Here is a 14,415-nt window from a genome sequence, read left to right on the forward strand (position 1 = left end):
GACGCAGGCGTTGGAAACAATGACAGATTGCAAACCAGATGTGGTTTTGCAATAGATTTGTGGTTATGTGTGTCTACAATTGTTTTGTTTTTTTAAAAGCCCGCGGACGATCAATAACTTCAATTTACAGTTGAATTGCAGTATCAACCTTGATGCTTTGCCGCATATTGTTATGAAAACACTCCCTCCACAAATTGCACAACATAGCTAAAAATGTTTTCTTATCTGTATTTGCATAATTTACATTGGCATTCTCTTAAATCCACAGACATTGTAAGTACAAATAATGGCAACTTCTACTACATAAAAACAAGTCTTAAACAACAATATATAAGCACGGGGTCACAGCACATTGTCAGAATAAGATGTTTTAGAAAAGGCTGAATTATTTACTATCAAAATATATTCTCAAGCAACAGTGCCTCTATCACAGTGACAGAATTTCTAGACGTGTTTGATTGTATCGATCGGCTGAGCAGGATGCTTATTATTCACAGCAAAACAAATATACAAACACATGTAATAAGTTCATTTGAACAGTGCCACTTTCAATATATTGTGAAAAAAACATGTAAACAGATTTCGGCATTCTGCATAGACCCACATAGATCCATTATGTAGCATTAGAGTCTACCATATAAACCAGACTCAATAAAAAGTTTGTTCATTCATATCAGGACAAACCTGAAATCCATTCTAAAGTTTACAGGTGAAATGAATTTAACCGTTGACGGATACGTTTTCAAGGCCGTCAACTTCTATGTCTTATCTCTCTGTACCTCTGCGTTGCAACCAGCTGCTGAGAATCTGTAACACGCTAGTTTCAATGGCCTCTACCCTCTGAGAAAATCCTGTTTGAAACATAACCGAATTCTAATTGAACCAGGAAATATATTGGTCCATACATGGACAACGCCTACTCTGAATTTTCCTGTTCGTCTCCTCGTAAGAGAAGAGCCAGTTGTGCAGAAAGTAGTATTGATCAGTTGCATCCACAAGTTTGGAGAAAGTAAAATTAAGTTCCCCCGTAAATGTTACGGTGCCGGAAATTTCACCCGAAAGCCAACTTTTTGTGACTTGTGTAGTTCATGGGTCCGCAGCAGAAATTGTGCTGACCTTGTTGTTCCTGCTTATTCGCCTTTCAGGCCGTGGTTTGGCCAACTTGGTTTGGATGAGCTCCTCAGGTGTGTTACCCAATGGCGGGAGCAGCCTCTTCTTGCTGTTCCTCGTCTCAGGTAACCACTGAGGAGGTAGCTCAAAGGGTCCGAACCCAAATTGGCTGGGGTCTTCTGTTTCTGGAAGCGTAGCCGGCGCCACCTGCGACGATGAGGTATAAGCACACGTGTGGACTGGAGATGAGCGCGACGCCGTCATCGTGGGCATGCCTCCATGTCTTTGCAACAGATCATTTTTGGTAATAACGTGTGCCCGTAGGTCTCTTAGTCGTGAGCCGTTCTTGTGATCCTCATTTGACCCTTCTAACTTGTGAGGGGGGATCTCATTTGCTACATTGTCCTCTTCCTCCTCAGAGGGCCGGAAAATATGCTGTTGGCCGATGTTGAACATCTCCAGAAGTTGGCTCCCAGAGCGACCTGCCGTTTCTAGTCCCACTGGTTCTCCTATCACAACCTCCCCGTCCAGAGATACCAGAGCCCCCATGCTGACCATGTTCCGTCGACTGTAGCGTCTGTGGATTCGGGACAGTAGTTCCAGGCAACTGTGGCGCGCTGAGCGATTAACAGTCAGGAACAAAAGTGGGTTGGTGAGCAGGGACACTTTAGGGAGCCATAAGGCTGTGAGGTACAGTGACGCAGGCAAATCTTTGGGCTCAACCAAAAGGGTACGATAGACAACCAAAGCGCCATAGGGGGCGCTGCAGGCAGAAAAAGCCAGAACAACCGCCAGGAGGCTGGCGTGCAGCTCGGCCTCTCGTCGAGACACGTACGGGATGGAGATGCTGTTCTGCGGCGTCCGTAAGGCGGCGATGATCACCTTCTTCTTCTGGCTGGCGCTGAGCGCTCTGCGGATGAGCAGCATGAAGAAGAAGACCAATGCCAGAGGGAGGATGACCGTGGTGATGTTGTAGATCAACACGTACAGCGTGTGCCCCAGTGTGCGGGCGTGGTCTTCCGAGCAGGACGACGTCACGTAGATGTCTGTGACGTTGGTAACGGCAAACACGGGAAGACTCACTACCACCGCGTGGACCCAAATGTAGATGACCAAATCCCTGGATCGTGCATCTGAGATCTTCCTCTCAAGTGGGTATAGTACTGAATAGTATCTAGAGACACAATAGAAAATTCATTGGTCAACAAATATACAAATTATCAAAATACAACTGCAATGACACAACCTCTCTTAAATTCTGTGGTTTTTGACTTGAACAGACCCTTTCCTTTCTCAGCTGGCCAGAAGTTGAACTGCAGCATGCAGTTACTCACTTGTTCATATTTGACGAACGACATGCAACCAGTGTGCGGACAGGGGGAGGGGATTGTCATTCATTCCCAGTAAGTGAATCCCAGAGGGCACATTCGTCAGTTGTTATGCCGTTCATTGGCAGTGAATGAACGATCCTGCCCTGAGAGATTTAAAACTCGTTGTGGCACTGATTAACATCCATTTCATTTAAGCCAACCACAAATGTTGAGTTAAGCCACATGAATACAAACACACACACAGGGCGTGTCCGTCTCCATTATTTTATTTTAACAAAAGAAATTTTTTTTTTTTTTTGTTGCATAATGGTGGAAAACGCTTTGAAATTATTTATCTTGATTTCATACGTCAAAAAACACAACACACACTACATGATGTATGAAACACTCTTGTATTTCATTTCATTAATCAAAATGCAACAATTAAAAACAAAAAAAACCTATATTCCCAAACCATTTTTTTAAATGAGGCAAAATACATATTTATCACTTTGAGAAAAAAAGCATTCTGAGTGATTTGTATACATTGAACCTAGAAATGCTGCCTCTCCTCACGTCTGCATTACAGATAATAACAAATATGTAAATTGACTCTTAGCTTTGCATCTTTGCTTCACTGTTAGCAAAACCATTTATGAGAAGGACTTGCCTCTTTTGCATTATTGTCTCTTCAAGCACGTTTTCATACGCTGCACAGATATGAGGGGTGCTTATAGCTATAGTGACTGTCAGCCATCATAAGAATAAATAATCAACTGATTTGATAAGTTTATACAGTATTTTCTTTTACAAAAGAAAAAATATTTGTAGCTTTTCATACTAAATTAGTATGAAGAACGTGGTATTTTGGATAATTAATAACATTCTAGTAGAGTGGCAAGCTACTGTATTGCGATGTATGTTAGGTGGTCCATTATTTGTATCAACAGTCCTCTAAGAAAACCTGGAAAAGTGATTTGGGTTCAATTTATATTCCTAGGATATGTTCAAAATTTATATGAGATGTCGTTTCTGGCTACTTTATGCTCACGCACACCAAGCATTGTTCACCTTCAGTAACACAAAGTGCAAATACAGATTGAAGCATTGACGTTTGTGTTTGAAAGCACCATCGTTTGGAACTGACGTACTTCAGCCGACTTGGTCAAGCAATTAAGAGCTTAAAGCATTGCTTGAATGCGTTTAAACCTTTCATGTCTGTGAAGTGCACTTTTCAATTGAGTGAACCGAGTCAGAGGTAACCAAATCCCATTTCATGGCCGGTGGTTACGAGGTGGAAAGTGGTTACTTCTAACACATTTGTATCCATCAATCTGTTTTCTTTAGTGTTTTGCCCTCAACATGGAAACTCCACCTCAGAACTGTTAAGATCACCACTCATCCACCATATTGCATTTTATATCATGCTTGTGTTTTTAATCTGGAATAAATACATGTTTTTCAAACTTAACATCAACTAACCTGTCTAATGCGATGGCGGTGAAATTGAGCACGGTGACCGAACAGAAGAGTTTGTGGAGGAATTTGATGATCTTGCAGAGCAACAGCGTGTGAAGCCACCAGCAGCAATGAGGGCTGGAGCCCAGCGCCACGTCGAAGGGAACGCATGACAGTCCGGCGCAGATACCCGTACAAGCCAGGTTTTTGATGAAGCGATTAGTGACGGATTTGAAGACGTTTGTGGAGCAGGTGCACCACAATACGGTGGCATTCCCTGTGGGGAATAAAATGAAGAGCTTTTGAGTCACATCATAACATTCCGGGTGTCCAAACACGCCTGGTGGAAGAACAATGGCATTAGCTGCGAGCATTTTAACATTATTTTTAGGACATTCATGAGGGGGATTGGGTTTATTTTCATATAGGTAAGTATTGTACATTTTCCCACTCCCTTGAACATGAAAACTGAGTTGATCTACTGATGATTTTCTTTCTTCAAATTTTACTTTTTTATGTCATAATGTTTATTTGTTCAATCAATCAATAAATAAATCCATATGGTGATGTGTCTTAAATCATGAAATGCGCTAAATAAATAACGTTTATCTATTTAGCTATAGCTAGCTAGCTAGCAATCTAAGTAGCTTGCTACTTAGCTAGCTAGCAATCTAAGTAGCTTGCTACTTAGCTAGCAATCTAGTGACGCTATCTCTCTAGCTAGCCATCTAGCTAACTAGCTAGCTAGTTAGCCATCATATTGCTCCTCCAAATGAGCTCTGCGCCAATTGCAAATATCAGCAGCCGAGCAAGCTCCACATGAGGTAGCTAAGAAAGTTGAATTGAGCCGGCTAGGTATTTATCACGTTCACTCATTTAGATTAGCGCTGACCTTTTCTGATTGGCGCTGCTCAGTGTGACTATGGATATTAAGTCTGTACGGTGATGATCCACACACAACAGTCTAGAATGGTAAAACTAGCTTTGATTTACATCCAACCCTTAGTCGGGATGCAAATAGCTCTGTTACTAAAGAATTGGCATGAAGTCTCACTTTAGACAAGGAGTCTATCCATCCATTCATTCATTCATTTTCTCATCAATCGATCACAGAGCAGATCGAAGCAGACAAACAATCACACTGTCCCTGAGTGGGAACCAAACTCATGATGGAAATAATGTTAAGGTTTGTAAGTAGACGTAGTGTCGTGTATAAAATATACCACAGCAGTCTTTGCTTTATTATTGTCCTGACATATGAGCCGTCGAGGTTACGAACGTCTCAATGGACTAGTTTTTGCTGTAGTGAGTGTGATGATGGGTCATCATGCGGCACACTCACTTCCTGCCATATTTATTATCTGTTTTATATTTACACGTGTTTTTCCACACAAGCATTTATTTGAATATGTAGCATTAGTGTGTAACAAACTACAATGGGAGGCATTGCACAAGTGGTTGCAGTTCATAGGTATGTTACCAGCATTTTGGTTATATTATCTCGACTTTTTAGCTATTTCAAAGCCTAAGGCAAACATTTTGTTGATTCATTAGAAAAAACAAATAAAACGAAAAACTTACAAGCTCATTCCATACAATTTATTTCTTCTTTTGTGTTTGTTTCTTTGGTACATCAAAAACAGTAATGTATCAATCTAACTAGCTGCATCGTCGTACCAATAAAGTAAACATACAATGTAATTTAAAAATAAATGTACATATATAAAATAAGATTTTATTTTATGTTTAAATGTCAAACAAAAACAGTTAGAAACAGATATTGAAATTGGGTCGCCCACCCACCACACAAATGTAAAAATAAGCAACCACGGTTCAAATAACATGCTGGGATGTTAACGTGGATTTGTTGAGGATCACTTCTGTAAGCATACTACAAGTCCCCGAGTGACTTCATGGCTCAACATTGATTTTTGACTTGGAAAGCAATGCATTTTATGGTCTATAAAAGTTAATAGGAGACATAAATAACCCTCAATCCATCCATGTCTACAGCGCTTGTCCTCATTAGGGTCACAGATGATGTGGAGCCTGTTCCAGCTGACACCCTTGAGTGGTCACCAATCAATCCCACAGCATATTGAGTTCAATATAGACAAACAATCATTCACTTTCACATTCACAGCAAACCTTCATCTTTTTGGAACCGTGGAGGTACCCTGAGTATATTTAAAAAAATAACGTTCCAAAACAAAGAAAACATGTTAACTCCACACAGGATGGGCCCCGAATCTCGAACCTGTGAGACCCACTCATTCACCACAATTCCACTAACATTGTGCTACCTTGAAGTTATGTCTTCTCCAACAAAGAAACATAAATTTAGGTTTTCATTTACACCGGTGTTTTTGAAAGGACCACTTAGCCTGATTAGACAAATACATAGTTCAGTTTAGGTTTATTGTGCACTTTAACTTATTGTGTTCAGTCCATATTTTATATTGGTCCATGTGTTATTATTTTTGCAACCCTGAGTCAAATCATTAGACCCTCCTTCATATGACTAGTTCATGGATAATATAACTAAAGGTATTTTCTACTGTATTATACATAATATTAAAGTCAATATTATTAGAATTGCATTATAGATGACGACAATGTTACATTTGCCAAAGCTCAACTCCAAGAGCAGTGCATGTTTAAATACACAACCAACCAACCGTCTGTGGTGCTAGCTGGAACCTAACTCAGCTAAAGTTGGGCAAGAGGCTGGGTACACCCTGGACTGGTCAACAGTAAATCGCAGGGCACATATAGAGAAATAACTATTCAAACTGACATTCACACCTATGGACAATTACTTAACAATACGTCTTTTGAGGAATGTGGGGGGGAACCCAGAGTGGGGAAAATCCACTCGAGCACAGGACAAAACAAACTGCACATAGGGAGGCCGAGACTAAGATTCGAACCCTTAACTTTAAAACTGTGTGGCATAGTGTTTCTCAGCTGTTATTAAGTATTAATTATTATTAATTATTAAGTATTTTACAATGCAAAAATATTACAAGCAGATTTTACAATTGTCTTTCCAATGAAATGCGGGTCGTTATCATCTCAAAGCTATTATTCTGTTGTATGAATGGCAGAAAAGTAGAAAATATACAACTCGAACCCCCAACTTCTTAACTGTGAGGCAAATCTGCAACTGGTATGATACTTGTGTTATTTATTTCAAGAAAACCAGGCAAAGTGCTACAATGCAAAAACATAAAAATAATCAAATTTTAGTCTCTTGTATTTTTTTTTTACGTTACTTTTGCAAGATTGCTTAACTGAGACTAATAATAACTTCCAAATGCAATAGAAAATGACAGGCTCACTGTCGCCTGTCAAAATTATTTATTGCAGTCCCCATTCATGTTACCTTTGGACTTACCGAGTAGCGACCCGATGAGGATGAGAACCTGGACGGCGGTGCTGAAATCACGATAGGCTTGCTCCCTGATCAGCCGGTCCCGGTCGTCCAGCGCGGTCCCCTCAACCGGCGGACGGCTGGAGGAGTTGAGGACACTCAGCAAGATATGAGCAGCTGTCACGTTGGCTGCACTGTCCCCGACCATTGCAGCCCAACTCTCGCTATCCATATCGTGGTCCAGTTCGTTTTTTTTCTGGTGTGTGTGTGTGTGGGGGGGGGCGTTCTTTGTTTTTTTTTATGCACGCTGGCGGCACTTCAATTGAAACATTATAGATAGCAGCGATTGGAGACGATGGCCAAGCATGCACCGAAATCCGCACGCATGCATCACAGAATTTAAATCTGAGAACGCCATTGGAGTGCATAAGACAAAAAAAATCAGTCAAAGACATCCATGCGCAAGGGGATGCACGGCTGGATCCGATGCGTCCATTTCGTGCTTGCCTCTATCCCTCTTGTTCCCTCGGTGGTTGTCAGACTCCTGCTGCACCGTGAGAGGTCGCCCATTGGTCGACTGGCTGGAGTGGAGATCCCACGATTAATGAATATTTCACGACGTGACACGCGCGATTGCGAGAGTCGCAAAGGGGGGGGGGCGTTGGAGGATGCCCCTCCTATTTATATGGCATGATGATAAGTACCCACATTGCTGAATTAATGAATGTGTTGTTCGCAACAATACCAAATGCAATCATTTATTGCACTGGCATATTCAAAGGAGACTATTTAAACATTCAAACATTTAAAATTCCCCTAAAAAAGATACATGCAAGTTCTGAAAGTCACTAATTGTCCGACTAGTTTTATTAACCTCACTCTTGGTATCCATTCCCCACACCACTGTGTTTCTGAAACTAAATTAACTTTAGAAAAATCACATCTATCTATCTATCTATCTATCTATCTATCTATCTATCTATCTATCTATCTATATATGTATATATATATATATATATATATATATATATATATATATATATATATATAATGGGAAATCAGGTAAAGTTCGCTATCATTCCGTTTTGATGCTGGGGAGAGCATGAAATTGTTTTGCCTTTCAATATACAGTAAGAATAAATACATAATCTTTTTCATTCAAATTAAGTCAAGTCCATTTCAATTTTAATATTGCTGGTCCTCAATATCTCTTTAGTTGAGATCTGTTAAGCATAGTATCGGTAAGGGTGTTGTTTATGGTGGGCTATTAATGTTACCTTGACTTGTTGACCGCTCAAAGAAATCCTGTTACCCTCTGTTTGTTCTCTCACAACGGATTGTGACATTCCTCTTTGGTTTGTGCAAATGACCGAAATAGGGCACCGGCGTACACACACACACACACACTCGCGCACACACGCTTTCACTGGAACCCCGTTAATATGATTGATATTATTCCTTTAGTCATATTTGATTATACAGCTCGGAGCCCTAGATTGATAAGATTCTTCTTTTTAAGAAAATTGTTTATTTTAAGGGTGGGGAAAGGATTACTAACCCAAGTATCCTTAAGTAGAGAAGGCCAAAAAGCAGCAGTTGAATCCTTCTACCAGATGCACTGTCAGAGCTTTGTGGGTCTTGTAAAAAAAAAAAAAACATATATATATTATATATGTGTATATATATATATATATATATACATATTTGGGCCCAATCACGCCAAAGTTAAAAATGGACAAATTGAATATAGCACATTTATACTTTTAGGTCCTTGCCAACCACAGTATGACCTCTTTAAAGGAGGCTCTTGAAATTGCGATTTTGTGTAATGCTCATTGTGCTCACTTCAACAATGTCCTATAAGGCTGAGTCAGATTGAAACGACACTTCCAAGCTGTCCAAGTTATGAGAAATAATTAAAAACCAGAAAAAAAAGGCTGATGTTGATTCCCGAAAATAACAGCATGTAATGCTTGCAAACTTGCTAATAAGTTCTTGTGGTGTTCAGGGGTCTCTTGAAAAACTCTTGATTTGCTCCCACAGGTCCAGCTGAGACTCCGAGTGGACTTTTGGCTGCCCACCAAACACCACAGCTCTTCCCAATGCAGCCTGGAAAGAAGATGGACAAAATGGCATATGAGGAACTTTCAATAGGTGACCCGCTTTTGGATAATAAACCACCTGAAAGCATTACTTGCCATCACTTTTCAACATTTCAGCGGCTTGCTTGGCAAGCTGTCGAAAAAATTACTATTAGAGTAGAAATATATAAAGCCTTTGCTGATTTTATTCATCTAGGCAGGACAAATGTCATGATAACTCTGTTGATTTGACTTTGATGCGCCGAACAAAATGTAAGTATTGTTTACTGTGTTTTGGGGTAAAAATTGTTTTTCAAGGCTTAATACACATTTAGATTCCATCCATTCACGGCACGGTGACTAAAAAAAAAGGATAAATAGATTTGTTGCTCTGGCACTGTTATCCAGACTGTCACCAAAATTTTATGTGAAAATCTGTTTCATGTTATGTAATAAGACGATAATTTAGTTTAACTTGGTGAAAGGTGAGACAGGTCAGTTGAAAGAAATGCAGTACTGTGCAAAAGTCATCAGCCACTGTTAGATTTGTTGTTTCCAGCGATGCCAAAAGTGATTAAATAAATGAGACTGCTGACCTCCACCAAGGCATTAAATTGTTTTTTTTTAATATTATTAACATGGGGGTTGGACAGTTTAATTGGTAACATTGACTTAAATAGTAAATATAAATACGTTCCAGTCTTTATTCTCAAAAATGTTTGATTCCGTCCTTTGTTTTACGTACTATCCTGCTTCAAAATGTGTAAGATGTCAAAAAAAGTATTAGTGTTATACAGTGCATAAAGTCTAATAGTCTCACAAACATACTCAACTCCTTTAACATAAATGAAAATAATACTGTAGCATGCCCCCTGAACAAGGATATGAGACTTTACTGATGAACGTGGTTAGTTACACATACATAACTGGATACCTCCGCAAGATTGAAAATTCACTGAACTGGTTGACCTAATGAAATGAAAACAGCATTATAAGGAAGGTGCTTTAACTCATTATTATCAAGGATTATACAATGCTCCCAAATTTCAGAGGGTAGCATCAGAAATGATTCTGTAACCCTTTATATGACCCAGATGTCAAGTTGCTCTAGATAAGTGATTGTCAAAAAAAAAAAAAAGTTAGGAGCAGTCATGGGCAACTTAAACACTGGAGGGGCCTACAATTTGGGCAAAACAAAACCAAATAGTTGTATGACAAAAATGCCATTTTAGATCTTTTATCAATGCATGTATAAAAGACCCACCAGCATAACACATAAACAAAGTGTTTAAATTCAACAACAAAATAACCACGTAGCCCACCGTGATTTTTTTTCCTAGCGCAAAGGGCTCTCTTGCATGAAAAGCTCCATTCAAGGACAGCACAAAACTGCTACAATAAACAATAAACCACCATTATGCTCATGAATTTTTTTCTAAAAAAAAAACACCCCACTCAATTTTATAGCTATCTTTATTAATTGACTACTCTGGACAGCCAAATGTGCCTTTGAATGCTGCCTCTAAGTGGCATCTCACAAGATACTCAAAACTCTGGTGGGATTTGTGTGTCATGATGGTTCAACAGCAATGTGCCCCGACGACATTATGTCCCGAATTATGAAATATTTTGAATGACGTAATAATCTTTATTTTGCACATGCAAAAAAAAATCATGTCCTAGCTTGATAATACCAGTACATATAATAATTGAAAGCCATTTATTTCAGCCACAAATCATTGCAACCATCTTGTAATCTGATTGGCTAACATTAAAGAACAGGCATATGTAAAGCTGGAATTATTACAGAAATTGCGGTTATTTATGTTGGACAATTGCAAAAAAGACAAATTAATCTTTAAAAACAGAGTTACATACTGTAATTAAAGGAAATATAATTTTGGAGACAAGTTGTGGTAGTATTAAATTGAGTGTGTTGACATTTTAACATAATAAAGTTTCTAATTGTCATAGTTGCAATGACTAATTTTGTGTAAGATGTGAGTCTCGGATGCTTGGCACACTTGATGCTTGCTAATAAGAGCTCGTGTTGTTCAAGTGTATCTCAAAGAACTCTTGGACTCGCTCCCACAGGTCCAGCTGAGCCGACGAGTGGGCTTTTGGCTCCCCACCAAAGGCCACAGCTCTTCCCACTGCAGCATGGAAGGATGACGGACAAAATGGCATGTGAGGAACTTCCAAAAAGTGTCCAGCTTTCGGGTAAGAAACCACCTGAAAGGATTCCTTGCCATGACTTTTCAAAATGTCAGCGGCTTGCTTGGCAAAAAAAGCGCTGTTCCAGTTGCGGTCGTCTTCTGAAACAGCAAACAGGAAGTGGCAGTTGGCCCGCTCTATTGGAATCAAAGAGGCACGATTTTTTTTCAGGGTTGGATCTGGGGTGACATCACGGATATCAATCAGCCAAGATTTCCTAATTTTTGTTTTCCATATGATAGGGCGTAGTGGCGGCATCACAATGTCTTTGTAGTGTAATGGAATCACAGTATTTCCACTGCAGCCATTAATACAGACAGTTGCTGTGATTCCTGAGAAAAAAGATGCCATTGACAATGCCAAAGCACCACTGTGGGACATTGAGATAACGCCTATCCCTGGACCTCGAACCTAAAAAAACAAGAGACACAGATAATTTTCATACTACATATTCATTAGATGTGTGTCATTTAACACACACATTTGAAATTTTAATGTAAACATTTTTTTGTGTTCATGGATTATCATATAAATTTCTAGACTTTTTTAAAATTACAATTCATGACATAAATCTCTTCAAATAAGAATTCACTTACCTCTGGATGCTTCTGTAGAAAGTTTGCAGCCTCTTCAAAGTATTCCAAATCCAAGTTCTTGGGATTTTTGGGTAAATCTTGGTAGCCATAATAAGCCAGCGCCAGCACAACAAAACCTTTGTTTGCCAAGAGGCTGGCTCGCTGCTCATTAAGGCCTCCACCTAAAATATATAAATCTAAAATTCCAGGGAATGGCCCCTTCCCTGAAAAGAAAAATACATAAAAGGATGTGAGAGAAAGTTATGCATTCAACAATGAATAAAAAACAGCACTGTGTCAAGTCCACACACATTTTGTAAATTGCATAACACCTTAAGAGAAACGCCACAGTTTAGTAATTAACGACCCGGCTATTATTTGATGAACAACAATAAACACAAAATAACCTGCTGGTATGAAGAGAACTCCTCGCACACGTCCCTCTCGTACTGGAATTCTCCTCATGCCCTCCGTCATGTATTCCCTCTCATTGGTTTCAGAAGCTAACATCTCCCCAGTGTCTCCATTGTGGACTGCAATCTCTACTAGAGTTGGGGTCAGTACGGTCTTCTTCACAAGTTTTTTGTGCGGGTTGTCTGGCACCATGGACCACCATAAACCCATGGGCTCCACTCCAGTGTAACTTCCTCCCAGAGAGGTTGCGCTACTCACGTCTACCAAGCCTTTTTCATCAGCTCGGTAGAGCGCAGAAGCTTTGAAAATCACTCCTTTGTCGTCAACCAATCTCGACCTTAATTCTACCTGTTTGAGGGGAGCGAGACCCTCAACTTTGACTTGAACCAGTTTGTCAAAGAGACAGCGGACACCGGGAAGGATTTTTAGGCGAATCTGAGCCATTTCAGTTTCAAGGCAGATTTGCGACTCACAAAAATGGTCTGAATGTTGCTTTCATTGTCGTTACCACAGGGTCTGTCAAGACAAACATGACTCATGAATAATCAAACATTTTGCTATGTAAGCAAAAGAGAAAAGGACACAGACAGGTTCAAATACTATTTCAAAGTCAAATTCCTCATTTTAAAATTTTCCATCATTTACAGCTGTGCCAAATTATGTATTCTCAAAATTAGCTTGGAAAGACAGTAAAAGGAATTTAACAAAATATGTTGAAGAATCTTGGATTTAAATAACCTGTATTGATTACAATGTCAAGGAAACACACATCTGTAGAGGGTTTAATAAATAAAATTTGAACCCAGAGAATACAAGCCAGGTATCTAAAGATGTGTGGGCACAATTCCACTCTAAAGTTGATGGCATACCGCATCATCAAAATAGTGAAAAGCCTGTGTCATCTTTTAAAAATTAGTCAGGCAATCAAAGGTGTCGCCAATTGCTGTGGCTGTGTTATCACGTTTATTTGCAAGGATTCCATTTATAGCAAAAAGACATCAATGATAAGTGACGTGCAGTGCGTTTTAAGATCGTTGTCAGGTAACCACACAACTTTTACACAATTAAATTCAAATTTTACATTTTATAAGTATAAGTAACATGTAAATTACTTGGAACAAATGTTGTTTTTACATTGCTGCTTAATATGATAGAATATTCCCAGAATATCTGCATGAATAATGATGTGGATTAACGCCCCCTTTGCTCACAAGTGCAATTTCGAACCAGCTCAAGGGCATAAACAAAGACCCAGTGATGTTTAACTGGGTGAAAGGTTACCAGCTCACGATTGTCTTGCTGAACAAGTAAAAAGAAAATCAGGGTAAAGTGTGAACTAAATTAATCGTAGTTTTACATTGTGCAGAAAGCCTAACGTGGATAGAGCGTGCTCGTATCAATGGAAAAAATGCAAGTTAAAGCTTTGTTGTTATTCTGCGTTTGAGAGAGGATCGTGGTTTGAAAAGACATTACACAATGAATGCAATGCAAACAACCCCTAACCTATCAGCCAAAAGAATTACAACATACCTTTAAAAAATGTAAATATTGGTGGCTAAGTAAAGCGAAAGTACGGAGCTCATTCACCGGAAGCAGCTGGAAGGAACCACTTGACTGAAAAAAGACGGGGTGGTTTCTGAAACGCTCCTTTTACTTTTTTGTTTAAAATGTTGAAGCGTCATTTACTTTCTTCTTCAACACGACTTTAAAAACGTCTGATTTTGTAACTGCAGTATATTTTATTTTTTTAAGAGTGGGAAAAACGTTTGTAATTGTTTTGCCAATGTGACAGTGGTACGCTCGCTCCGGCAATTATGACTTCGTCTCCTTGTTTAGACTTTTCAAAAATATTAACATTTTAAATACATAACTTGTGTCCT

At 39.3% G+C, this 14,415-nt stretch overlaps 2 protein-coding genes across 2 annotated transcripts; both read right to left on the reverse strand.

Moving 5' to 3' along the window:
* Window positions 1-239: 239 nt before the first annotated feature.
* On the reverse strand, window positions 240-7,883 carry gpr176 (G protein-coupled receptor 176). The gene is made up of 3 exons (XM_088286482.1): window positions 7,276-7,883; window positions 3,903-4,155; window positions 240-2,284 (listed from the first exon to the last, which is right to left on the reverse strand). Exons 1-3 carry the CDS (start codon window positions 7,481-7,483, stop codon window positions 1,087-1,089), a joined length of 1,659 nt encoding a protein of 552 aa, XP_088142608.1. The 5' UTR covers window positions 7,484-7,883; the 3' UTR covers window positions 240-1,086.
* Window positions 7,884-11,058: 3,175 nt separating this feature from the next.
* Window positions 11,059-14,158, reverse strand: acot20 (acyl-CoA thioesterase 20). Its single transcript, XM_088286389.1, has 4 exons — window positions 14,066-14,158; window positions 12,529-13,051; window positions 12,143-12,345; window positions 11,059-11,957 (listed from the first exon to the last, which is right to left on the reverse strand). The coding sequence occupies exons 2-4, from the start codon at window positions 12,977-12,979 to the stop codon at window positions 11,367-11,369; spliced, it is 1,245 nt and encodes a 414-aa protein (XP_088142515.1). The 5' UTR covers window positions 12,980-13,051; window positions 14,066-14,158; the 3' UTR covers window positions 11,059-11,366.
* Between the last annotated feature and the right edge of the window lie 257 nt (window positions 14,159-14,415).

Source organism: Idiotropiscis lumnitzeri, chromosome 21, assembly GCF_059441095.1.
Source record: "Idiotropiscis lumnitzeri isolate Australia: NSW breed Sydney's pygmy pipehorse chromosome 21, RoL_Ilum_1.0, whole genome shotgun sequence".
NCBI lineage: Eukaryota > Metazoa > Chordata > Actinopteri > Syngnathiformes > Syngnathidae > Idiotropiscis > Idiotropiscis lumnitzeri.

What these genes read in the sequence shown, in the direction of transcription:
- gpr176 (XM_088286482.1), bottom strand. Translation starts at nt 7,483, where the DNA reads ATGGATAGCGAGAGTTGGGCTGCAATGGTCGGGGACAGTGCAGCCAAC. An exon ending in CCTCATCGGGTCGCTACTCG is followed by an intron (nt 4,156 to 7,275) that starts GTAAGTCCAAAG and finishes TATTCCCCACAG; the next exon opens with GGAATGCCACCGTATTGTGG. An exon ending in ACCGCCATCGCATTAGACAG is followed by an intron (nt 2,285 to 3,902) that starts GTTAGTTGATGT and finishes TTGTGTCTCTAG; the next exon opens with ATACTATTCAGTACTATACC.
- acot20 (XM_088286389.1), bottom strand. Translation starts at nt 12,979, where the DNA reads ATGGCTCAGATTCGCCTAAAAATCCTTCCCGGTGTCCGCTGTCTCTTT. An exon ending in AGTTCTCTTCATACCAGCAG is followed by an intron (nt 12,346 to 12,528) that starts GTTATTTTGTGT and finishes TTTTCTTTTCAG; the next exon opens with GGAAGGGGCCATTCCCTGGA. An exon ending in TTCTACAGAAGCATCCAGAG is followed by an intron (nt 11,958 to 12,142) that starts GTAAGTGAATTC and finishes TTGTTTTTTTAG; the next exon opens with GTTCGAGGTCCAGGGATAGG.